General features: G+C 33.5%; 1 protein-coding gene across 1 annotated transcript in view; it reads left to right on the top strand.

Annotated features, from left to right (window-relative positions):
- Positions 1 to 24,220, top strand: part of TRPM7 (transient receptor potential cation channel subfamily M member 7) — an 83,695-nt gene extending 59,475 nt beyond the window's left edge. The window contains exons 26-38 of the mRNA XM_081050059.1: positions 1,010 to 1,074; positions 3,299 to 3,395; positions 6,613 to 6,683; positions 8,195 to 8,229; positions 10,127 to 10,152; positions 12,233 to 12,283; positions 12,366 to 12,431; positions 13,047 to 13,330; positions 13,457 to 13,539; positions 13,701 to 13,906; positions 16,629 to 16,680; positions 16,767 to 16,873; positions 22,732 to 24,220. Coding sequence (XP_080906185.1) covers positions 1,010 to 1,074; positions 3,299 to 3,395; positions 6,613 to 6,683; positions 8,195 to 8,229; positions 10,127 to 10,152; positions 12,233 to 12,283; positions 12,366 to 12,431; positions 13,047 to 13,330; positions 13,457 to 13,539; positions 13,701 to 13,906; positions 16,629 to 16,680; positions 16,767 to 16,873; positions 22,732 to 22,862 — 1,274 coding nt within the window. The 3' untranslated portion in view covers positions 22,863 to 24,220. The remainder of the gene's footprint in view (positions 1 to 1,009; positions 1,075 to 3,298; positions 3,396 to 6,612; positions 6,684 to 8,194; positions 8,230 to 10,126; positions 10,153 to 12,232; positions 12,284 to 12,365; positions 12,432 to 13,046; positions 13,331 to 13,456; positions 13,540 to 13,700; positions 13,907 to 16,628; positions 16,681 to 16,766; positions 16,874 to 22,731) is intronic.
- Positions 24,221 to 25,320: the final 1,100 nt, after the last annotated feature.

The following is a 25,320-nucleotide window of genomic DNA, read 5'->3' as shown; positions in this document are numbered from 1 at the left end:
TTGTTTGCTTTGTTTTTAGAGATAATGGAGACTTAAGCATATTTAAATGTTGACAGTATGCCATATGGAGGGAAAAGGTGAAGAGGGAAGGTTTCATAGAGCTGGTTAGGCCCATAATATTTGGGAGATTATTGTGTTTTAACAGTCTTTCTGTTAGATTATTAAAGATGAAAGTACTTTAATAAAGAATTCCTAGAAAACAGCTTGGGTTGTTAGTGGACATTACCAGAATGTTTCAAGGTATGAACAAGACCCTGTGTCTTTACTGTTTGAATTTTTCCGTCAAGTGGTTCCTAACCTTGTCTTGTGTGAGTCTTCCAGGACTACAAATTTACCTAGTCATGGAAAATGCATAGATTTGTTCAGAGAACATATTACATGCGTTTACAATCTGCAAATTAAGGCCAACCCTTTAAGTTATCTTGGTACTGAGCATGCTGATCTCTACTGCTAGGCAATATGGTGTTGACTGGATTTTTAGAAACGACTTTTCCTATATAAAATCTATCCCAATTTATTTTTTAAAAGCACACTTTAGTCTTTGTTGATATATTGCTGCTGGCATGGAGATATGTATATACATTTTTTTTAAATTTATATATAAATCTTTTAAAATTTATGTATAATACGTATATGTTTATATATAATATGTATATATTATGTATGTAATATATATAATAATGCTTTCACATTTCATTATTAATAGTAAAAATTATTGCTCCCCTTTTTACTTTTAAATTTCAAGCAGTTCACTTCCTGTCACATTTTGGATTCTTGTAGGAGGCCTTTGACTTTTGTTTTTACTATAAACTTAACTACTCATCTTCAGCATCTTGACGGATAATTTTCAGTGTTTATCAAAAGAGCTATAGAAAACTGCAAAGCCATCAAAACTACTTGAAAAAGAACATAAATCACTTGTTTATATAGACTTTAGGTGATGACATTGTTTTGATAGATAAGAAAAAACACATACTTTTTGTCGTAAAGTTTTTTTTCTCTCTTTAAGGGCACAGAGATAGCATGGATTTACAGCGGTTTAAAGAAACATCAAATAAGGAAGAAGTATTATCCGTAAGTAAATCCTTACAACAGCACAGTTCAATTTTATTTTGCTGTTTTGAGATATAGTTGAAAATAGAATTAAACATTTTTTTCAGTAGAAAATACAATTTTAGCAGAGACCATCAGCAACATAATGATCCCAAATATTTGAAGTTAAACACAACTTGAAAAAAAAGAAATAATTAAGGAATATTCAAAATTGTACAAATAGCTTGTGTTTAAAAAAATTTATTTAAGTCTAGTTTACATACAATATTGTGTTGTTTATAGTAGCACCTATTATTTACCATTTCTCTTTTCAAAAATGATTCTTTTTTGAAAAGAATCAATCGTTCCCATACATTTTTCACTGAGTAATTAATTAATTGAGTTCAGTCAGCTCTTTCCCAGGTCCAATAGTTTATGATAACATAACCCTGGCTCTCTAGGAAACTAGTCTAGCAGTAAAAAGCTGAGTATGCCAGTAACTACAATATAATGTGCAAGTGGATATTCAATAAATGTTTGTTAAATAAATTTTAAAATGTATAAAAATAACTGGTGAAAAAGACATTTGCTGGCTGAAAATTAGTTTTATTTCTTCTGTTGCTTTTATAAATAACCTATAACTATTTAGAGCCTTAAGGATAATAATGTAGCCACATCAGCATAATTAAGAGGACTAGAAAAGTGTTAAGTTTCTCCTTCCCTTAAAGAATTTTAGTCGTGGAAATGATGAAATGACAGATTCAACAAAAACAAGAGCTTTCCTAAAGCCAAGGAAATGATAATAACATAAGAGTTTCTTTGAGTAATTGTTCTTCCTGTGTCCATAGTTAATTGTGTAATTGCTATCAGAACATATTATTGCCCTACATATAAAAGGTAGACTTGAATGTATTTTGATGATACAAAAACTGAACATTTGTATTTTTAATGCTATATATTCTGATTAAAGTATCATACTAAAATGAATAACCTAGTTTAATGTCTATTAACTAGATTTTATTAACTTGGGATTTATTTGGTGATTATATGCAAATTGAGATGTAATGATTAAGTGAGGTTCATTTTCCATATTTGCCTTTAAGTTGGTATTTCTTGTCTCAAAGAGCACCAGCAAAATGAGGTGAGAAATACAGTTATGGAGTAGTCAGAGATGCCTGAATAACAGGTAAATGCTTCCTACAGTATGTGGGAGTCAGAGTCAGCTTAAAATACGGATAGTGGAAGAAGGTATAGGTATAGTGGACTTTAAGACTATAATTTGCTTGATGTTTTCTAACCATTTTAATTCTCTAGCATACTTCTAAAGGTCTGAATTTTTCATTATATATAATGTCTTAAAGAGAAGGAAAGAACCACATAAATGGGTTGAGTGCATTTAGGTAGCCTTAGCTGACACATGTGGTAAAAAGAAAAAGAAGGAAGAAGAAAGAAAAAGTAATAAAGAACTAGAAAGAACAAACAGATCTCTACCGAAGTTGGTTTTATAATTCTTAAAATGTAGACATGTATTCCATGTAGGGTTTTTATTGAGCAGGTTTTAACTGAAGTGGATTTTATATGTAAACGAAGTGTTTTGTGGACCTTCATAAGTTTTAATAGAGCTGTTTATAATTGGAATTATTTAAGCTTAATAAAATTTCTTATCACATTCTTTTCCTATAAGTAAATATCCTTTAATTAAAAATATGTACCCAGTATATTATTTTGCTCATTTTTTCAGTTTATTTGTGCCAGTGTAAGAAAATCCAGTGTCTCTTATCTTAGTTCTTCCTTACAGTATAGTTAGCTGCTCAAGTTGAACGTACATTATAATTTGGGTAATATATTTGTTCTTATTATTAGTGAAGGTAATTTTTTTTAATGTTTTAATTTGTAGTTGGGTACTTGGAGTCCTAGAATTTAAGAGATATTTATTGATACCTTTTAGCAGTTAGTCATAAAACTTACTAACATAGGTGAATTGATAAATGTTTTATTTACCAAGTGTCCTGTTTTCTCCCCCAACTTTTTTTTTATGAACTTGTGTTACTATGAAAAAGGATTCATTCAGGTATATTTATGAACAATAGCAAGTAGGGTATTTTGATGCAGCTTTTTGAGATTGATATTGAAACAGATAACTAATTTGTAATACACCCTTTAGTGTCAGATAGAATAAAGCATGTAAGCTAAATAAATCTACTTAGAATAATGATTTGAAATTCAGTTCAGTTGTTTTTAAATTGTGTATATGTGCAATATGCAGGATGATATTCCTTCTGAAACCACTTTGAAAAACCTGAGTTCTCATGCTGGATTTACCAAGTGTCATGAAACTTCTATTTCTCTTCATTCAGAACAAGGTGAGTATTTTGACTATGTGAGTTATGTTAGCAAACATACACAGGTAAGCTTTAAATGTATTTTGTGTATGTCACACCTGAGCATTGAGTGTTTTGGGAGTCATAAAATGAATATTCTGGTCCATCATTGTTGCTGTAACCTTGAATAAAACACATAATTATAACATTTTTTTTACAAATTGTTTAGTCCCTAAGGGTGCTATATAAAGACTTGCTTTTTTACAAATCTGCTCATTTTAACTTTTATAAGTGAATCTGTTGTGTTTTAATCTGTATAGTCAACAAATTTTTCTAAATTAACTTTTTAAAATAGCGAATACATTTATTTGGTTAAAATAAAATATATACATACACAAGCACTTTGAAAATCACTCTCCCTCTCCAACCCCACTTGTAATCACTGTTATTTTTGTTTATCCTCTAGAATTTCATGCTTATTCAGTCATATATTACAATAGTCTTTTCTGCCTCTTTTATACAAAAGGTGGTATACCATACATGTTCTGCACCTGTAAGTTATCACTTAAAAATTAAATGGCCTGGGAATGTTTCCATATCATGCTTTTTTATGAGTCAGTTATATATGCATGTAAATTCATTACCACACAACTTCTCAATTATGTGCATATTACCTTTATAAGGTTCCTTAAGAAAAGCAGCACTACCCTGTTTCTGTTACCATCATTTCCCCTTTCAATCTTTTTTGGTATACAGCTTTTTTTGGTATTCAGTCTTTTTTTGGTATACAAGTTGGGTTTATTGCAGATGCACAAGTTGGTTTGATATTCAAATTAATGTATGATAATTAAAGAAGAAAAATCATATGATCATCTCAATACCTGCATAAAAGGTATTTGATGAAATTCAATATTTATTCGTGATTAAAACTCTTAGCAGAGTAAGAATAGAATGGAGATTACTTACTCTGAATAAAGGTATCTATAAAAAGTTATCACAAATATTATACTTCATAGTGAAATATTGAAAGCCCTAAATGGGAACAAGACAAGGATTCTGGCTGTTACTATTTCTATTTAACATTCTAGCCAGAGAAATCAAGGAAGAAAAAGAAATGGTAGAAAAATTAGGAGAGAAGAAATAAAATTCATAAATTTCAGATAACATGGATGTTATTTGTGAAGTTAGCATGCTTATAATTTTGAAGCCTCGTATTTCAGTTTTAGGTAATATCTGTTGACCTCCCACTAAAGAAGATAAGGATTGACCTCTTTATTTACCTAGCTCTTGGTTCCCCAAAATGTACACATGTATGCACACACGTTTTCGCCCTTTCCTGTCAATATAATTATGCATAATTTTGGTTAGATGAACACTGGATTCTCTGCTACTTGACTAAATTTCTTCAAGATGTTCAAATGTTATATACTATACGTGTGTATGTGTATCCTGTCAGTTTCATCATCTTGAAAGTTTTGCCCAGAGTTTTCTAATACGTTTCAATCTGGCCTTTTTGCCCTCTACACTTAGATTACAACTTTTGTTCTAAGATTTCCCTTCACCTTTCATTTTGAGGTATTCCTTTATTGTATCATAAAGTTGTTAATTCTTTCTAAATTAACTCCCCCCCCCCATTCTTCCACCTCTCCGCCCCCCATTCCGGTTCAAGCCATTGTTTCTCAGTCTAGTTGTGTAGGACGCAGCTCCCTGTCCCATGCTGGTATTATGAGCCTTGCGCTCCCCCTGCTGAGGCAGTCAGTTGCTAATCGTTGGTCCGCAGCTCACAACAGCTCTCACCAGCTGCCAGCCGCTCACGATGGCTGTCAGCCATTCACTTTGGCTGCAGGCCACTCACACTGGTCACCAGCCTTTCATGCCAGCACATGGTAGCCTGCGCCAGCACACAGCAGCACACAGCAGCCCATGGCAGCTGACGCCAACCTCTGGCTGCTCATGGCAGCCCAGCTCCAGGGAGAGCTGTTGTTCACAATCTTAGCTGTAGAGGCTGCAGCTCACAGGCTCTTGTGGGAATCAAACCAGCAACCTTGGCCTTAGGAGCTTGGCGCTCCAACCACCTGAGCCAACGTGTCACACGGCCCTTTTTCTTTTTTTTTTTTAAATTAATTTTATTGGGGTGACAATTGTTAGTAAATTTACATAGATTTCAGGTGTACAATTCTGTATTACATCGTCTATAAATCCCATTGCGTGTTCACCACCCAGAGTCAGTTCTCCTTTCATCACCATATATTTGATCCCCTTTACCCTCATCACCCACCCCCCACCCCCTTACCCTCTGGTAACCACTAAATTATTGTCTGTGTCTATGAGTTTTTCTTTCTCATTTGTTTGTCTTGTTCTTTTTGGTTTATATACCACATATCAGTGAAATCATAGGGTTCTCTGCTTTTTCTGTCTGACTTATTTCACTTAGCATTATTCTCTCGAGATCCATCCATGTTGTCACAAATGCTCCTATATCATCTTTCCTTAACGCCAAATAGTATTCCATTGTGTATATGTACCACAACTTCTTTATCCATTCATCTATCGAAGGACATTTTGGTTGTTTCCATGTCTTGGTACACGGCCCTTTTTTTAATTGTTTTTTAAATAGGCTTGTTTCCAAAAGGTGGCATCTTAAACTGGGGGGAAAAATGAACTATTCTATTTTTACATTACTGTAAAATGATACATGTATAAGATTACTAATTGTAACATTTTTATAGCAAGAGATTGAAATAAGACCAAATATCAAAATGTTGGAGTTTGGATAAATAAATTATTATATATTCATAGTATGAAATTCACTGTAGCATCAGAATAGAATAGAGACCTCTGTATACTAATAAAGATCTCCAAGCTCATACTACTTAAAAAATCCACAATAAAACACCCCAAAGTATATAGTATATATTATTGCTACCATTTATATATCAGAAAAGAAGTAAAGAAGGGGTATGTATACACAGACACAAACAAAATATCCTTGGAAGGATACACAAGACATTTGGGAACAGGTTAAGAGCAAGCCTTTTTCATATTCTTGTTTGTTACTGCCTTTTCACAAAAATAACCTGAAAAATTTGAATGTCCTGCCAAGAGACCCATGGCCTCATGTAACTTTCGTGTTCTTCAGTGTTAGGGAGAGGTTAAGTTATCTTATGAAAGTTATTCATGCTTAGTAGCACTTTTTGTTTGTTTAGTTGATATTATAAAATAAAATTAGATGTATAACCTTTTTCTTGTTTTTTTCAAGTGAAAAGTAGCAGTAGAATGCCATCTACAGAAGAAATTCATGAAGTAAATTCCAAAGCAGCTTTACTACCGGTTTGTACATTTCAATTTAAAAAAATGCATATTTTTAAATATTTATTAGAGAAGAGCTAAACGATGGTGATATTTTGAGATTATATCAGCTTTCAAGAATTTTACCTTAGAAAACTGACATCAGTTCATTGTAGAAGTTACAGAAAAAGAGTTTCTGTAGGGCATAGTCAGGAATTTTTAAAGAAAAATTTATGCTAAAGAAAGAAAGGCAGGTATCTTCACTTGAATTGAAACTAATTTTGTGAAGTCATTCCCAGCCAGTTGAGGTAATACTTGAGTTTACAGATGCTCTTTAAAAGCAACCTTGGATATAAAGCAGAGAAATTGTTCCTTTATAGTCAAGTATCAAAATCAGTGCCCTTAGTTACGATCCTGGATTGTCAAGAACATATTAACTTATATTCTGCAGTAAGGAGATAGATTGTATTATTAAAAATCATGTTATTAAAAAATTGCTTCAATGGGGGAAGGGGGTTAGTGAACATAGAGTTACCAGTAACTTTCCGGAAGGACCCATCTGAACCTAAGTGGGACGGTTTTGCCATAAATCCATTTCCATTGAAAATGACCCCACAATGCCAAATTACAAAACTCATGGTAGTCAGTTTATACAATTAGCATTAGACCTCTAATCATTGAAGATAGAATTATTGGTTACGGATTATAAAGTAAGTATGATTCGAGTGATTAAAGTCATAAAAGAAAGTGTTAAGATTTGAAAAAAAGAAAAGATACTACTCAAAAAGTCTGGCAAATTTGAAAAAAATCTGGAAATAAATAATTTCAGTGGAGGCGAAAATAACAGCAGAACAGAGAATAATTAAATTGGATCAGAGTGTAACGTAGAATTGTAGTTAGATGGAAAGTGTATTAAGCATAAAGAGCCATGGAAAATACGTCTAACTTGGCCTTGAAAGAACAGACAGAAAAAAAAAAAAACAGAATTTGAAGAGATTATATAGATTAGAATTTTGCAAGTTGATGAAATATATGAAGATTCAAATTCAGGAAGCATAAGTCCTAAATTTGGAAGTAAAAATAAATCCACAACCAGAAATATCATTATAAAACTGCAGAATAAAAATCGTATGCACATATATATACAGAAAAAGGCTTTAATGAAATACACTTAAGTGTGATTAGTGATTTCTCTGTTCACAGGTTGCATGATTTTAATTTTTCTGTTTATACTTTGATGTGCTTTTCTTTTGGCAAGGTCACATTATTTTTAGAATCATAGAAACAAATGTGTATTTAAAGAAAAGAAAATAGTCATCAGAAACAAAGAACTAGCTAGACTGTGTTGTAGGAAATAGCAGTCAGGAAATTCTTTATTCTGTTTTGTGGGGTGGTCTTATGGTAGTTACACTCATTTTTTATTTTGTTAGTTCAGTTGTATGAAATAAAGACTTCATATTTTTCAGGCCATCATTCTTAAAACGTACCATAGGAAAAAAGTTAAACATTTATGCTTCTTTTAACTTTTTGTTCGTGTTTGTTTTTGAATGAAGGATTGGTTACAAGATAGACCATCAAGCAGAGAAATGTAAGTCAGCCTTTTGTTATCATTAGCCTGTAAAATATCATAGTTATTGAATGTTGTCCTTTTTGTTTTTTGCTCTTTGCTTCATTCCTGTAACAGTTCTTTATCGGTAATCATTACTTTAAGCATCCTTTGTCTTTATATAAAAGAGATTGGGGGAACATAATTATGAGTTAAAGTATACATCTAAATTTATAATTTTATATAGTTCCACTATAATTATAGTCAGACTATAATTACAACTCTACTAAAATCTTCCTTATAATGATACAATTATTATTTAGTTCTGTTTTCAACTTACTCTTGAATAAATTTGTTCGAAGGCCTAGTTTTGACACTTATAGTTTTGCACTTGCATAACTTCTCTGCCCATCCTTCTAATCAAAAAAACTTACACCGGCTTTTGGAAAGCACTTTGATAATTAGAGCAGTAATACACCGCATGCGTTAAAAGCCCGCATGTAGGGAGATCCACTAGAAAGCTGATGTAGTAATCCAGAACCAAAAGTGGAAACAAAAGGCAGTCTGACAGGTAATTATCCCCAGAAAGTAAAAAGTTATAGGTATAGATTAAACATAATGATAAAGAAAAATCAAAGATAATTTCTGTGTTTCCAACTTGGGAATTAGCATTTTAGGGTTTCAAAGGACATTTTTTAAAAAGTCATCTTGTTTTGACATTCACTTAATATGGAAGCGTGATAAAGTTATTATCTGATACGTACTATTTGAGAAGGGAAGCCAATTTGAGGGAAATTCTTATATATTCCAGTGTTTTCCCCATTTCTTTCTGTGCCTCAAAAATAGATGTGAATATATACAGAAGAAAATAAACCAAGTGCCACATGGATATGCAGTTCAAACTTTGGGTACCCTGGCCCTGAATGGCATTTGGAACACCTATCTATAATCACACTTCTTCAGAAAAGAAAGTCTTTTAATCACCAAAATCCTGGGATGTAAATACAGAATAGGTACTTAAAGTTGATTTTAATTTACCTTACGAGAACATTGTCTTACAGAAAGGTGGAGTTGGTCAGCATTCTTTGGGTGCTGAGAAAAGAGTCATTGATCAGCAGCAGACAAATGATGCTAGGGTCAACATACTTCCTGTAAGAAAAGGTTTATGTTATTAAGGTGAAAATCAACAGGAAATACCAGGATCAGATATAATGTAAGAACTGGAAGAAGACTGCAAAGATCTTCTACTCCAGAGGTCCTTTCTGGATATAGTCCTGTTAGTCCTCAGCAAGGCCAGGCCACTTAGCTGTATAATGGGAGAGATAAGCCTCTAACCCTTTTTTCTTGATTTCCATTCCAAACTCTTTTCCACTACACTTGTGTCTCTTATTTGCACTGGAATTGGTGGAATTAATAGAACCTCCACTTGGTCCCAATATACATTGTTATATAATAAATATATTCAATTTTGGAATTTTTTTCAACATTAGAAACTGAATTTTGCAAAATGACATCTATTTTTTGTTCTCTCAGTTTTTTGCCCATCAATTCTATTGCAGTATTTTTAGAAATCTACAGTCATTTCAGGGAATTATTATAGTATTGGAATGAGTCTCCACAAGTAGAGAAGTCATGGAATATTTGACTCTATTAGTATTGAACTATCACTTTGGCATCAGACTCCTAATAATTATGTAGGCATAAATTAGAGGTACAAGTTACTGATAAAGTGTATGCATATGTATAATATATATACATATCCATGTGTGAATTTGACATTGGCTCAAGGGAAATGGCAAATATTCAAGCAAAAGTGAATCTAAATCTCAGAACTTTTTATTAATGTTATATTAAGTAATCATAATAACTTCATAAAATAAAAAAATATGGTAACCAAAACTAAAATTGTGACATAATATATTTTTTGGTGTTTTTTTAGACCATCTGAAGAAGGAACATTAAATGGTGAGTCCATGTGGTAGATTTAATGTGAAAAAAATGAGGATTATATATGATCATCTATTACAGCAAATATTATATCATCCTAGGTAAGAAATTTTAGACTTCATGTTTTAAAAAGTCAGTGTAGTACAGAGTTCTTCCCTCAACTATTTTCTCTTCAAGACACAAACTTACCATGTGAATGATGATCTCTTTACTGTCACCCCATCCCCCTTCATTCCTGCTACTCAGCCTGTTCCTTCCCTTATATTCCCTGTTTTAGTGAATGATGCTCCTTCAGTCAACTAGGTGAAGCCTGAGTGGGAGTTATTCTTGGCCCCCTTGACCTTGCAGTCACAAAGTCCTGTTGTATTTTTCTCTTAAATCTCTCTAGAATCCATCCTCCACTGTACATCCTGCTGCTGCTTTGAGTTCAGACCCTCATCATTTTTTTAACCTTTTATTAAAGTATACAATATATGTACAGAATAGTGCAGGTAAAAGCCTCCACCTCAATGAATTCTCAGTAAGCGAGCATACCCATATAATCAACACCGAGATCCCAAAATATAATATTGCCAATATCTCAGTTCCTTGTGTCCTCTTCTTATTATAACTACTGTGCCAAAATAACACAGTAGATTAGTTTTGCATTTGTGTGCTTGAGTGTGTGTATGTGTGTGTGTGTAGTATAGTATATAAATAGAATCATACAATATGTACTATTCTGTGTCTGACTTCTTCCTGCTAACATATTTTTATGAGATTCATCAATATTGCTGTGTATAGTGGTAGTTTGTGCATTCTCATACTGTATAGTATTTCCTTATGTGAATATATTGAATTCACTTATCCATTCTACTATTTGATGGGCATTTCAGTGGTTTTCAATGTGTGCCTATTATGAATAATGCTGTTATAAGCATTCTTGTTCATGTTGTTTGGGTAATACATGTATTTATTTTCGGTTGGATATATACCTAGAAGTGGAATTGCTAAGTAGTAGGGTATGCAGATGTTCACATTTAATAGTTACTGCCAAATAGGTTTCCGGAGTGGTTGTGCCTGTTTGGCCTCCCTTCTATTCAACTGTTCTGGCAACAAAATGATTTTTCTGAAAGATCTGCTCTTGTCACTCCTCTGCTTTACATTTTTCCCACTGTCATTGCACAAAATCCAGTATCCTTTCTTAGCATGGCATATTTGACTCTTAATAATTTGGTATTCCTTGCTTCTGTAGCTTTATCTTCTACAGGTATGCCCACACTCTTGCTCATTAATGTGCAATCTTGGTTGCATATCCAAATACTTGTAAAGAATCACTTGTATGATGACACATGCCAACAGAATTAGAATAATTTGGAATGAGATCTGAGTAGGTGTATGTTGAAAGAGCCCCACAGGTGATTTTTATACCACCGTTTAACCTCTCTTCAACCAGGAGGCATTTGGTACCCCTCCTTTATAGTGCTATAGTGTGTGTGTGTGTGTGTGTGTGTGTGTGTGTGTACACACACACATGTATTTTGTATTTATCACACAGTATTGAAACTGTTGATTAACTTCGTTCTGCAGGACAGTAAGTTCTTTTTCATTTATGTTCTAGAAACTTAACACAAAGCAGATTCAATTTATTTTCCATTTTTCTCACTACAGTGAAAAAGTAAAGTCCTCAATTACATTGAGAGATGGAGGAGGGGCTTTTTTGGTATGTTTCATATTCCAGAATTTCATCTTCTCATGGTCAACACACTAAAATGTTTACATGGCTACAGACCCCAGCCCCCAAAGTTCTGAAACTAAAAAATATTTTTATTTTTTGAGTAGGAGGTATAGGAAGAATGCTGTTTATGATAGGAGAGTGTGAAATACGATATGCTTTTTTCCCTTCTGGGTTTCTGAGTGCACAGTTACCACTAATCTGGCATAATGAAATAGGGTAATATGGCACATGATCAACATGTTTTATTACTTGTTTTTTCTGTTTCTGTGAAGAAAGTTTATATGAAGAAAACTTAGGACAATTATATGAAAATGTCTGGGCAAATATTTATGCAGCATTAGTACTTTTAAAAAGGTCTCATTTGTTTATTTGCCATTTTAGGTCTCGCTTCTCCATTTAAACCAGTAATGGATACAAACTACTATTACTCAGGTCAGTAATATTAAAAAATAAAAAATCTAATAATATTTTTAGCTTTTCAGGTTTTCATTATTTCTCTCTCATTTTTATGCAGCTGTGGAAAGAAATAACTTGATGAGATTATCCCAGAGCATTCCATTTACACCTGTGCCTCCAAGAGGTAAATCCAAAAAGTAAAGAAAGAAAAGGGAACATAATTTATTAATATGTGATTTTTAGCTGGAATATAGAACATGGGTGGTGACAGAAAGAAGGATCACATTAGTAAATGTCAATTTCATATAAATTTTAATTAGCCTGACTACTGTAAGAGTTAGGTATGTTTAAATAGAAAAAGGTAGCATCAGAAGTATTGAGTTTCTCTTTTTGTTGTATATCCAGAAGTAGTGATGTATTCTGATTAAGAAAAGCTCTTAATCCCTTGTCTGGTTCGAAAGCATAGATAAATCGACATCACAGGGTTGGTAGAATGGAAAGTTCTAACCTCCTGTCTAAAAGATTAAGAGTGATTAGAACTCTAGGTGCTTTCTAAAAGTTCTTCTTGAAAATGTTCACAATTTTAAAAATGCTTATCATTACTAAGCATACATGAAATTTAGAAATATTAATTTTTGAGCATTTGTTGTCCTTTAACTTCTTGTATAAAACTGCAAGTTGGCTCATCTGTTCTATAGCTTACTTAATGTTAACCAAAGATACCTTTCAGTTTTTATTCTGCCTTGTCATTTTTAAAGAGTTGTAATTTGACCTTAAAATGTATTCATTTATGTTGCAGGTGAGCCTGTCACAGTGTATCGCTTGGAAGAGAGTTCACCCAACATATTGAATAACAGCATGTCTTCTTGGTCACAGCTAGGCCTCTGTGCCAAAATAGAGTTTTTAAGTAAAGAGGAGATGGGAGGAGGTTTACGGAGAGCTGTGAAAGTACAGTGTACCTGGTCAGAACATGATATCCTCAAATCAGGGCATCTTTATATTATCAAATCTTTTCTTCCTGAGGTGGTTAACACATGGTCAAGTATTTACAAAGAAGATACTGTTCTACATCTCTGTCTCAGAGTAAGTGCTAATGAATGCATAACAGTAGAACATTATTTGAGCTTTGTGTTTTCAATTCTAAAGTATGATAAACCAAGTAAAATCTTAGTATTAGTGTTGAAAAGGGTTTGTTTTTCTGCTCTGTAGGAAATTCAGCAACAGAGAGCAGCACAGAAACTCACATTTGCCTTCAACCAAATGAAGCCCAAATCCATACCATATTCTCCAAGGTAAATCTAAATTTTTCTGGGATCTTTTAGGGTTATGTGGATAGCATTCTATTTTGACCTTCATTATTGATGCTGAATATGTAATTATTCACTCATTTTAAAGATCAATTAGATTTTTATTGACAAAACTACTAGTAATATCTATAACTATTTTTCATAAGGTTCCTTGAAGTTTTCCTGCTGTATTGCCATTCAGCAGGACAGTGGTTTGCTGTGGAAGAATGTATGACTGGAGAATTTAGAAAGTACAACAATAATAATGGTGATGAGATTATTCCAACTAATACGCTGGAAGAGATCATGTTAGCCTTTAGCCACTGGACTTACGAATATACAAGAGGGGAATTACTGGTACTTGATTTGCAAGGTAAATTGATTAAAATACTGCTAATGTGAAATTGTGCGGTAGGTTCTTACCTATTCATGTGTTGTGAATGATTTACAGAAATCTGCTAATTTATAAACAGGTGAAATCTTAGGTCAGTAGAGTCTCTGTCAAAGCAAGTCACTAACTGCTATAACATATAGCCATCAGGGCACTGAATATTGGGATCTGGCTATCTTAATTGTTATTTAGTTAATACAGATGTTTTGATAAGCAAAAATGTAAAATCCCTTATTCTACTCTTACCTGTATGAGGTATAGCCTTAGTCTTTTGAAAATATGAAGACCGTTTCTTTGAAACAGTAATAAGTATCTCTATTGTTCCTGGTGTTTATGTTATCTCTTACTGGGAGCTAAACTACTTAAATATTTAGTGGATTAAAACAGTCATTTTATTTGCTTATAGTTCTTTGGCTCAGGAATTTGGACTGGGCCCAGTGGGGATGGCTCATCTCTGTTGTCCCCTCAGAAGGTTCAGAACAGCTCGGTACTAGTTTGTACAGCTTGACTGGAGCCAAATATCTGAGGTCTCTGTACACTGATAGCTGAATTCCTCAGTTCTCCACAAAGTGAAATCTCCACATGGCTAAATAGCTTGGGCTTTCTGATAGCATGGTAGTTTAAAGTAGCTAGATTTCTTACATGGTAGCTGGCTTCCTCCAGAGAGAAAGCAGAAACTCTTAGGACTGGGCCCAGAACTGGCCCAGATCCCTTCTTCCACATTTTAGTGGTCATGGCAAGTAATACAGACAGACCAGATTCTAAAGGTAAGGAATACATTCCAGCACTTGGTTGGTGGAGACACATTACAAGGAGGGAAAACTGATCATAGCCATCTTTGTTGAGAGTGTGTCCTACATGTAAAAAAAAGAAAAAGAAATTGTGGACTGGGATTGGGCAGATTTGCTTAGAGTAATATCTAAGCAAATTACTTTCCTCTGACCCTGTGCAGCTTCACAGCAGGGTTAGAGGAAAGTAAAGTTGACCAAGTTGCCAGCTCTGCCTAAATGATGCTCTCACATTGTAGCTTTCATAATTTTTTCCCTAAAGAGAAGCCTTAGTTTCAAATGTCAGCACAGACCAGATTTCAAACTCACATGAGTATAATTGTTTATAATGTTTATCTCTTGATGACTTTTTTCATTATGTAGATGCAAATATAAAGTATTTGTTGAAAAGCAAATAGTTGGTATTGATGCAGCTCAAGAAAGACAATCTGTGTAAAAATACCTATTTTTTCAGTAGTTCATCATTTTACACAAATGACTAAGTGATATGTAGTGAAAATCTGATGTGTATTATTACAGTCCAGTCCAATTAAGTAAAAAGGATCTTAAATTTCATTTAATTAACTCCAAACGTGTAGGAAGTGAGGCTAACCAGATTTTGTCTACGCTGTTAATTTAAAAGATGTCAGTTATTTTTAGTAAGCAAAGTGGTTGCAATGTTTTCTACATAGTAGTTAATATGTTCATGGAGCCATTTTTCATGGAAGCATTATAGATGGTTACTACAATCAGTTAATTTAGAAAAATATAAAGGAATAAAGTGTTCTCATCTTTATTGTGTTTTTTTTTTTAACCTCTGAAGACAAATACACAAATACGGAGGGGCTTTTTTCTTATTTTTAGTCATTTTGTTTTGTGTTATTTTTTTCCAGCCAGGATTGCACATGTGGATGTGTGTTTACGTGTTTTTTTCCACGTAACACTGTATCACAGGCATCTTCTGGGTCAATACTGATAAATCTGAATTACTCTTTTTAATAGCTGCAGGATAGTCTGTAGTATGGAGGTTGTAGCATGATTTATATCCTGTACTGAGAGACATTCACCCTATTTGTAGTTTTTTGTTTTGTTTTTGATTAGGTGTTTTGTTTTTTTGGCTCTTACAAACAGTGCTGCAACAAACATACCCATGTATTCTGTTTTTACTTCCATCAAGTAGATTCCTAAATTGGCTTAGTAAGAAGAGCTGCCTACTGACAGATTACTTTTCAAAAAGGTTGTAGGAATTCATACTCAACACTGTGTGAATGCCCATTTCCCCCCAATCTCTGCAGGACTGAACATTCTTAATTTTTGCCAATCTGATGAGTAGAAAGTAGTATCATGTTTTTAATTTTGGCTTTTCTTATTGTAAAATTGTAACCATTCTATTAGATTTCATCCTAATGGGTTAAATATTTATAATTATTCGTATGTCAGTTGGAGTTTTTTTCTTTATTTATATGAATGAATAGATGAGAGAGACTGGAAAGATTTAACCACACTTTTGACACCTCGGGTTAGGCCTGGAGGTAAAGGAAGATGTCCGCCATTTTATTCTTTATGCCTTTATGATTCTAATTGTTCTTTGCTAACAGAGGTGAAACAAGGGTATATTGTGTAGACCTTTTACATAAGGAGATATTTGTTTGCAACCTTGCATCAGAGGCTGGTGTTGTCAGGAGTTCATAGGCAAACCTACCAACTCTCACATTTAACTGGTTCACATCGCAGGAGTTGTGTTTGTTCCTGGTGCGGTGTTGAAGTCATAAGTCAAGTTATGAAATATCAAGAGAGAAAAACTACACTTTTGAATAATTTAACATTGTATAACGGTCGATGCTGTAAAATCTCTCATGACTATTTTTATTATGTAGATATCAATGTTTACATCAATTATGTAATATAAATTATTTTTCTTATATATACATATAAAGGAGTGGGTGAAAATTTGACTGACCCATCTGTGATAAAAGCAGAAGAAAAGAGGTAATAAGTTTTAATAATTTCATTAAGATTTAATTTCACAACTTTGAATTCTACATAAACTTGTTTTTTAACTACCAATTCCATAGATCCTGTGATATGGTTTTTGGCCCAGCAAATCTTGGAGAAGATGCAATAAAAAACTTTAGAGCAAAACATCACTGTAATTCTTGCTGTAGAAAGCTTAAACTTCCAGGTAAACATTTTCTTAATCAGTGTAATATATAAATTGTTAGCAAAGTTGGTTACTACAATGCTTCCTTTGTAAGTCCAGAGAGACTTACAAAGTTGGATCTATGCTTTCTTTCATTACTTATAAAAACACAAAGCTCATTCATTTAATATATATTTATTATGTGTCTGCTGGATGTCAGGAATTGTGCTAGATGCTGACGATACAAAAGTGACTCAAACAAACATGGTCCCTGCCCTCAGTGCAGTTTAATCAAATCTTGAATACTGACAAGATTAACAGGGAATTATAGGACTATCATAAATGCCAAGCAGAATGCTACTTAGGGAACTGACAGCTTTGCCTAAAACTGAAGGATGAAGAGACTTTCAAGTTAGCCTGGCAAAGAGTTAGGAAAAGAGTATTCTATGAAAGCCAGGACCAGAAACTGCAAATACATTCTCTCACAATTGTACCTTCATCTTTGTATTTGAAGAATTACAGGTTACCACTGAATTATATGTCATAGTATAAACCAGTGGTCTCACCCTTTGGTGTGCATCTGAATTTCCTATGGAACTTTTAAAAATTACAGATGCCTGGGACTCGCCCTTGAGCAGTATTTATAAAAGTCTCTCTCATTATGACCAATATGTAGTAGTTAAGAGCTTAGACTTGGGAGCCAGACTACATGGTTTTAGAGAACACCTACACCATAGAGACTTTTTTTTTTTGAGGATTAAATTGGTATTAAGTTAGTATTTGTGGTACTTAGAAGAGTGCCACACACATAGTAAGCATGTAGATGGTACTGTTTTTTTAATTTTAATTGTTCATTGTTAGTATACAGAAATACCATTGTGTTTTTGTTGTTTTGTATACTGACCTTATATGCTGCAGCCTTGCTTAACTTAATTCTTTCTAGGAGCCTTTTTTTGTAAACTCCTTGGAATTTTTTGAGTAGTCAATAGAGACAGTTTTGTCACTTCTTTTCCATCCTGTATGCCTTTTATTTATTTTTTCTTTACTTTTTGCAAAGAATTCCAGTACAAAGTTAAATAGGAATAATTTGAGTAGACATTCTTGCTTTGGTCCCAAAGGGAAAAACATTCAGTCTCTCACCATTACTATGATTTTAGCTGTAAAGGATTTTATAGATCTCTTTTTAAGTTCAGGAAGTTTGCTTCTACTTCTTATTTCTTGAAAATGCTTATCCTGAATAGATACTGAATTTTATCAGATTTTTTTTTTGCGTCTATTTTTATACAGTCATTTTTCTTCTTTAATTGGTTAACATTACATTTTTATGACATTTGTCTTTTGAAATGTTGAACCAGTCTTGAATTTCCAGGATAAACTCCACTTTCTCAGGACATATAATCTTTTTTTATGTATTGCTGGACTCAATTTGCTAATATTTTCTTGAGGATTTTTGCATCTATGTTCATGAAAAATATTGATCTATAGGGTTTTTTCCCATTGTACTGTCATTGTCTTGTTTTGATATCAGGATAATATTAACCTTAAAATAAGTTAAAAGGCCGGCCCGGTGGCTCAGGTGGTTAGAGCTCCGTGCTCCTAACTCCGAAGGCTGCTGGTTCGATTCCCACATGGGCCAGTGGGCTCTCAACCACAAGGTTGCCAGTTCAATTCCTCGAGTCCCGCAAGGGATGGTGGGCTCCGCCCCCTGCAACTAAGATTGAACTTGGCACCTTGAGCTGAGCTGCTGCTGAGCTCCCAGATGGCTCAGTTGGTTGGAGCCTGTCCTCTCAACCACAAGGTTGCCGGTTCGACTCCCACAAGGGATGGTGGGCTGCGCCTCCTGCAACTAGCAACGGCAACTAGACGTGGAGCTGAGCTGCGCCCTCCACAACTAAGATTGAAAGGACAACAACTTGACTTGGAAAAAAAGTCCTGGAAGTACACACTGTTCCCCAATAAAATCCTCTTCCCCTTCCCCAATAAAATCTTAAAAAAAAAATTAAAAATTAAGTTAGAAGTGTTCACACCTCTTCTGGTTTGGGGAATAGAATATATAGAATTGATATCACTTTAAATGTTTGGTAGAATTGTCTAGTGAAACCATTTCATTCTGAAGCTTTCTTTGTCAGATGATTTTTAACTGTTTATTTTTTTAAATACATATAGGACTGTTGAGGTTATCAGTTTCTTTTTGAGTGAGTTTTAGTAGTTTGTGTCTTTCAGCAAATTGGTCCCTTTTATTTAAATTGTCAGGTTTATGGGCATAGTTATTTATTTATATTACTATCTTATTTTTTTTAATGTCTGTGGGGTCTGTGGTGAGTTATCCCTTTTATTATGGTAATTTATTCTTTTTGTTTCTTGGTCAGTCTGATTAAAGACATACTGATTTTATTGATACTTTCAAAGCACCAGCTTTTGTTTTCATTGGTTTACTCTAATTATTTTCATCTTCCTGCTGGCTCTGGGTTTAGTTTTTCTCTAGTTTGTTAAGGTAAAAGCTTGGATTATTGATTTGAGACCTTTTCTAAGAAAAACATTCAGTGCTATAAATTTTCCTCTAAACATTGTGTTATCTGTGTCCCATAAATTTTGGTATGTTTTATTTTTGTTTTTATTTACTTAAAAATATTTCTCTTGGGATTTTTTCTTTGACCTATGGGCTACTTAAAAGTGTCTTTTTCAGTTCTCAAATATTTGTAAATTTTCCAGTTATCTTTCTGTTATTGGTTTCTGGTTTAACTTCATTAAAATAAGAGAATATACTTTGTATGATTTCAATTAAAAAATTTTTTAACTGTTTATATAGTCTCTCTGGTGAACATTGCATATGCACTTGAAGAGAATATTCCACTGTTGAGTGGTGTGTCTATAAATGTTAATTAAGGAAAGTTTTGATAGTGTTCAGGATTTTTTTATATTCTTGCTGATTTTCTGTCCACTTGTTCTGTTGTTTACTTAGAAAGGAGTTCTCTAAGTATAATTGTGGATTCATCTGGTTTCCCTTTCAGTTTTGCTAGTTTTCATTTATTTTGAAGCTTTGTTGTTAGGTTCATACACATTTACAGTTATGTTTTCTTGGTGAACTGATTCTTTTTAGCATTATGTAATGCCATGGTAATTTTCCTTGTTCTTAAAGTCTCTTGTGTCTGATATTAAGATAGCTACTTTAGCTATCTGTTAACTAGTGCTTTCATCAGATATCTTTCCCCAATATTTTTTTACCTATATATGTTAATTATATTTAAAGTGTTTCTTGTAAACAGCATATAGTTGGGTCATTGGTTTAATTTGTTTTTTTAAATCTGACGGTTTCCATCTTTAATTGGTGTTTTAGACCCTTTACTTTTTTTTTCAGATTAGACCCTTTACATTTAATGTAATTATCGATGCAGTTAGATTTAGATCTGCTGTTTTATCATTTTCTGATTGATGTCTCTGGATTGTTTTTAAGTGGGGGGGTTCCCCCTCTCTGTTTTAGTATTTTATCTTTGCTTAGTTTTTTTAATGGCTCCTCTTTAGTTATCTAATGTGTATATTTTGCTTTCATTCCTGTAGGATGTTTTCACTGATCTAGAATTTTAGATTAACCCTTCTTTTTAGGCACTTAAGAAATATTCTGTTGTCTTCTGGCCTCTTATTATTTCTGATGAAAACTCCAGTCATTTGAATTGTTTCCCTATGTATGATGTGTCATTATAATCTAGCCCCTTTCAAGATTTATTCTTTATCTTTGGTAAAATTCAACAATTTGATTCTAATATTTCTAGTTGTGGCTTTCTACGAGTTTATTTAGTTTCAGGTTTATTTTGCTTCTTGATTTCGCATATTTGTGACATATTAAATTTGGGGAGCTTTTATTTCTTCAAATATTTGTTCTGCATCAATCTCTTTTCATCTTTTTCTGGGCTCCCATAATGAGAAAATTAGACCTTTGATACTGTCCCCCAAGATCTTGAGACTCTGATTAACCCATGGTTACACTATTAGTTAGCAACATTATCAGGACGTGATTTATAATTGTCTTTCTCCATTGTTCTTTGTGTACAATGCCTCTACAAATTAGTTTGCATTCCCTAAGGCCATACTGTCATAGTCTTGAATTCAAAATTTATCAAAAATTATTCATGCAGTAGCAAATACTCGTATTTGGCTTATTGAATATAGACTGTTAAATTAAAATGAAAGTTTGTATTCTGAGTGTCAGTTCTGTTTTATATGGAGATAAAAGTATAAGGGTAAATGCATGAATATGGTTAATTTATAAATTTGATATTACTGCATTGTTTTCCAATTCTGCAACTATTCTCCCTATATCCATAGCTCCTTTAGTGATTTTATCCTACCTATCCCATATCTGTAAATGCAGTCTACATATTGATAGTACCAAACTAACTGAAGCCTTGTTTCCTGAGCTCCTGTTTTTATATTCAGTTTGCTACATTTCTATTTGGATAACCTAAAGCATCTTTATTAATAATATGTTCATTCCAGGACTTTTGACTTTCATTTTCCACCCTTACTCAAAAAACTTTGCTTCCTCATCTCATTAATGGTTACACAATTGCCCAGGCTCAAAATCTAAAAGCTAGCCAATTCCTTTTTTCCCCCTCTAACCTTTCGGAACCAATCTGTCAGATTCTCCCTACTCTTAATTCTGAAATCCTAGAATTCATTGATTTCTCTTTACCTATAGTGCCACCATTTTGTTTCCTAGATTCTTATCAATTGCCCCCTAATAAGACTTCACATGATAATCAGAATAATCATTTAAAACAAATCTGACCTTTCTCTCTTAAGACTGCTTAAAACCTTCCAGTGCATTTTCATTGTCATCTGTACTCCTTACCATAAATCGAGGTCAGCAACCTTTTCTGTAAAAATCAAGGTAGCAAATATTTTAGGTTTTGTGTGCCATATGGCCTTGTCACAGCTACCTACCTCTACCATTGTAGTGCAGAAATAGGCATAGAGATTCTATAAACAAATGATCGTGGCTTCATTCCAATACAACTATTAATAGAAACAGCTGAGCAGATTTGGTGCACAGACTTGTTTGATAACCCTTGGCCATTAGGTACTGCTTGACCTCATTTTCTACTAGTCTTCCCCTCATTCACTGTATGGAATACTACGCTATCTTCATGCCATCCTTTTTTTTTGGGGGGGGGGGATATTGGGGAACTGTGTTTTTCCAGGCCCATCAGCTCCAAGTCATTGTCTTTCAATCTAGTTGTGGAGGGCACAGCTCACTGGCCCATGTGGGAATCAAACCAGCAACCCTATTGTTCAGAGCTCGCACTCTAAGCAACTGAACCAACCGGCCGCCCCACTTCATGCCATTCTTAGAACACATCAAGTCCATTTCATGCTTATAGTCTGCAGTTAACTTTCCCTCTGCCTAGAACACCCCTCCTAGAGCTTTAATAGGTCACTTCGCAATATTCAGGTCTTTACTCAAATGTTTACTCCTATGGCATTTCTGTACAGCTTTGTCTAAAAGAATCACCTTATGTCATCTCTCATTTGGCCCTCATCACATTGTTTTCTTCAAAGCACTGTTACTACGTAATAATTCTGTCATTTTTCTATTTGTTTTTCTTCACCCCCTAGAATATAAGCTTCATGAGAGCAGGGACTTTTTCTGCCTTGTTCATTATTATGTTTCCACACTTATGTGAGGTAATGACTCATAGTCAGAGCATAATATTTATTTCATGGAAGAATGACTGATTTCATTTTTATGTTTATAAATTTTGTGACTTGAATTTATAACAACCTGGTAGAAAATGGATCTGGCATGTTTAGAAGAAAATTGATGTAGAAATGTTCTTAATTTTCCATTTCTAAGAAATACTGACTTTTTTTTTCTTTTTTTTTTGTTGCAATGGTGAATATAGACCTGAAGAGGAATGACTATACACCTGATAAAATTATATTTCCTCAGGATGAGCCTTCTGATTTGACTCTTCAGCCTGGAAGTTCCACCAAAGAATCAGAATCAACTAATTCTATTCGTCTGATGTTATAACTGAATCATTGGTTTTGCCTACACCTCACAACAATGTTACTGTGTCACTTTTCCTTTATGAGGAAATTGTTTGGTAATATAGAAAAGTATGTGCAAATTGAATATACTGACTGGCACAGTTAAAAGGTCAATATTTTTTTGACCTGATGAATCTAGTCAGTCAGGAAATCCCTATAGGATACAGCTAGCAGCTGTTAAAATTTAAAGGTAAAGGAAAATTAGTATTTATAACGTTTTAAAGGGCTCTTTTCAGCAGAGGATTTCATTTGACTTTGTTCTGATGAGGGTGATACCCTCTCTCATGTGGTGCAATACCATTAACCAAAGTTGTGTGTCCGTGCAGGTGTTATTGGCAGCTGGTTTACTGCCATTCAGCTAGCGAAATGAAATCACCCAGCCTTTTGGTTAAATAGCAGTCAGACATCTTCCTCAGTATGTTTTAGTGTGTTCAGTGATGATGTCATTTATTTCCTGGCTAGATGCTTGTTGGCCACAGGAAAGGTGGTGACTTGTTATTTCTAGATCCACAGGGATATAAGAAGCCTGAGCTAAAAATCATTTTCTAAGAGGGACTTTATGAATCAGGGTTAGGCTCCATATTTAAAGATAGAGCCAGTTTTTTTGTTAAATAGAGCCCAAATTGTGCAAAAGTGTTAGCAGTTTTTAAGAAAAAAACAACACATTTTTTTATCAAGTCATTGATAAGTAGAAAAAAGCCATCGTAGACTGGTATGACCCAAACATATCAAAGGAGCAACTTAACTCATTGTTTAAGAGAAGTTACCTTGTGAGAAAAGTTAAAGTATTTTTTCCTATCTGTATCTGTCATGACAACCTGGAAGTTACGTACTTCTCCAAAGATTTTATTGACCAGTATATCAAATCAGGATGTGAACGTGGACTCTCTCATCTATTTAAAATTGTGTAGGAACATCTGAACATGAACTTTGTTGGTGGTACTTATTTTAAAAATTGAGTTGGATTATCATGTCGGGAGATTGCAATGCAACTTTTATGTCAATAAAATGTAATTTAATTGCCCCAGATATTGTTGAATACTCAACAACAGGAAACGCTTTTCATCTGACTAAAGTTTTATGCTTTGATTTTTTTTTTTTCCCTTTTCGTTTGTTTCCTAGGTACTAATTTTAATTTTTATTTGGGGGGAGCAGTATAAATCTTATTTGTATTCAGTAGTGTATCTCATAGATACAGACGAGGCAAGAAGAGATAAGCTGTTTAAATAGTGTTTAATAATGATGGGGGGAGAAAGAAAAATGTATTAAAGATATTATACTATATACATTTTGTATATCATTAAATCTTTAAAAGAAATTAAATAAATTTATTCTTGTTTACAGATGTTTAGTGAGTTTAAATCATTCTGGAAAATTATCTGGTATTTTCAGTGTTAATTTGTTTTCAGAGTATTTTATTTTTTAAAAAATCATTTGTACACCTATGCTTTTTGATCCCATCTTGTACAATGCTTAAAATAGTCTTGGTTTCCTACTGTGTCTTTTTTTTAATCTGCTTCTTATTATGGCAGAAAATGGGGATATGGGTTATTGATGTTTAATTTTATGGCGATTATTTTTACAGGATAATAATAGCGACCATTTAATTAGTACTTAATACATGCAGGCATTATTCTTAAGTACTTTACACATATTAACCCATTTAATCCTCATAACAATCCCATGAAATAGGTGTTACTATTAACCTATTTTGCCAATTAGGAAGTCAAGGCGTTAGGTAAAGAAACTTTCCTAAGATTCTTATTAGTAAATAGCACTAGGATTCCAACCCAGGCTGACTGGCTTTCATTTATGTTCTTAACCCCCATGCTATACTGACTTACAGGCATGACCACTGATGATTTCTGTACCATTTCCTGGTCACTTTCTGAAACAAATTCTTCATTGCCTTTTTTGGTTAATTCTAGAAATTAACAGTTTACCTGAAAACCACATTTTTTTATCCCAAAGATGTGTTGTCTTTCTTTAGATTGCTGAAGTTGATCGTTATTACTCTTTGGTCTGAAAGGATTATTTGCTTAATCCCTTTAACATTTTCTTCTCAGTCTCATCCTACTGAGAACAAAACTCCCACCTCTTTACCGGATTATTTTTAAAAAAAAAAAGATTTTTATTAAAAAATATAGCTAACGTACCAAATGTGTGTTTCAGGTACACACCATGGGTATCATATTTACTCGTACACCTAAAGCAGTCATCACCACGTTAAGTCCAGCAACCATCTGACACCATACTATGCTATCATAACATTTGACTATATTCCCTGTGCTGTGTATTATATCCCCATGACTTAGTTTTATACCTGAAAATTGGGACCTCTTACTGCTCTTCACCCTTGCTCTTTTTAAATTTTCCAATTAAAGTTGGCATTCAGTATTTTATATTTATTTCAGGTGTACAGCATAGAGGTTAGATATTTG

This window comes from Rhinolophus hipposideros, assembly GCF_964194185.1.
Source record: "Rhinolophus hipposideros genome assembly, chromosome: 5".
NCBI classification, from domain to species: domain Eukaryota; kingdom Metazoa; phylum Chordata; class Mammalia; order Chiroptera; family Rhinolophidae; genus Rhinolophus; species Rhinolophus hipposideros.
This window is presented reverse-complemented; position numbering and strand designations above follow the sequence as displayed.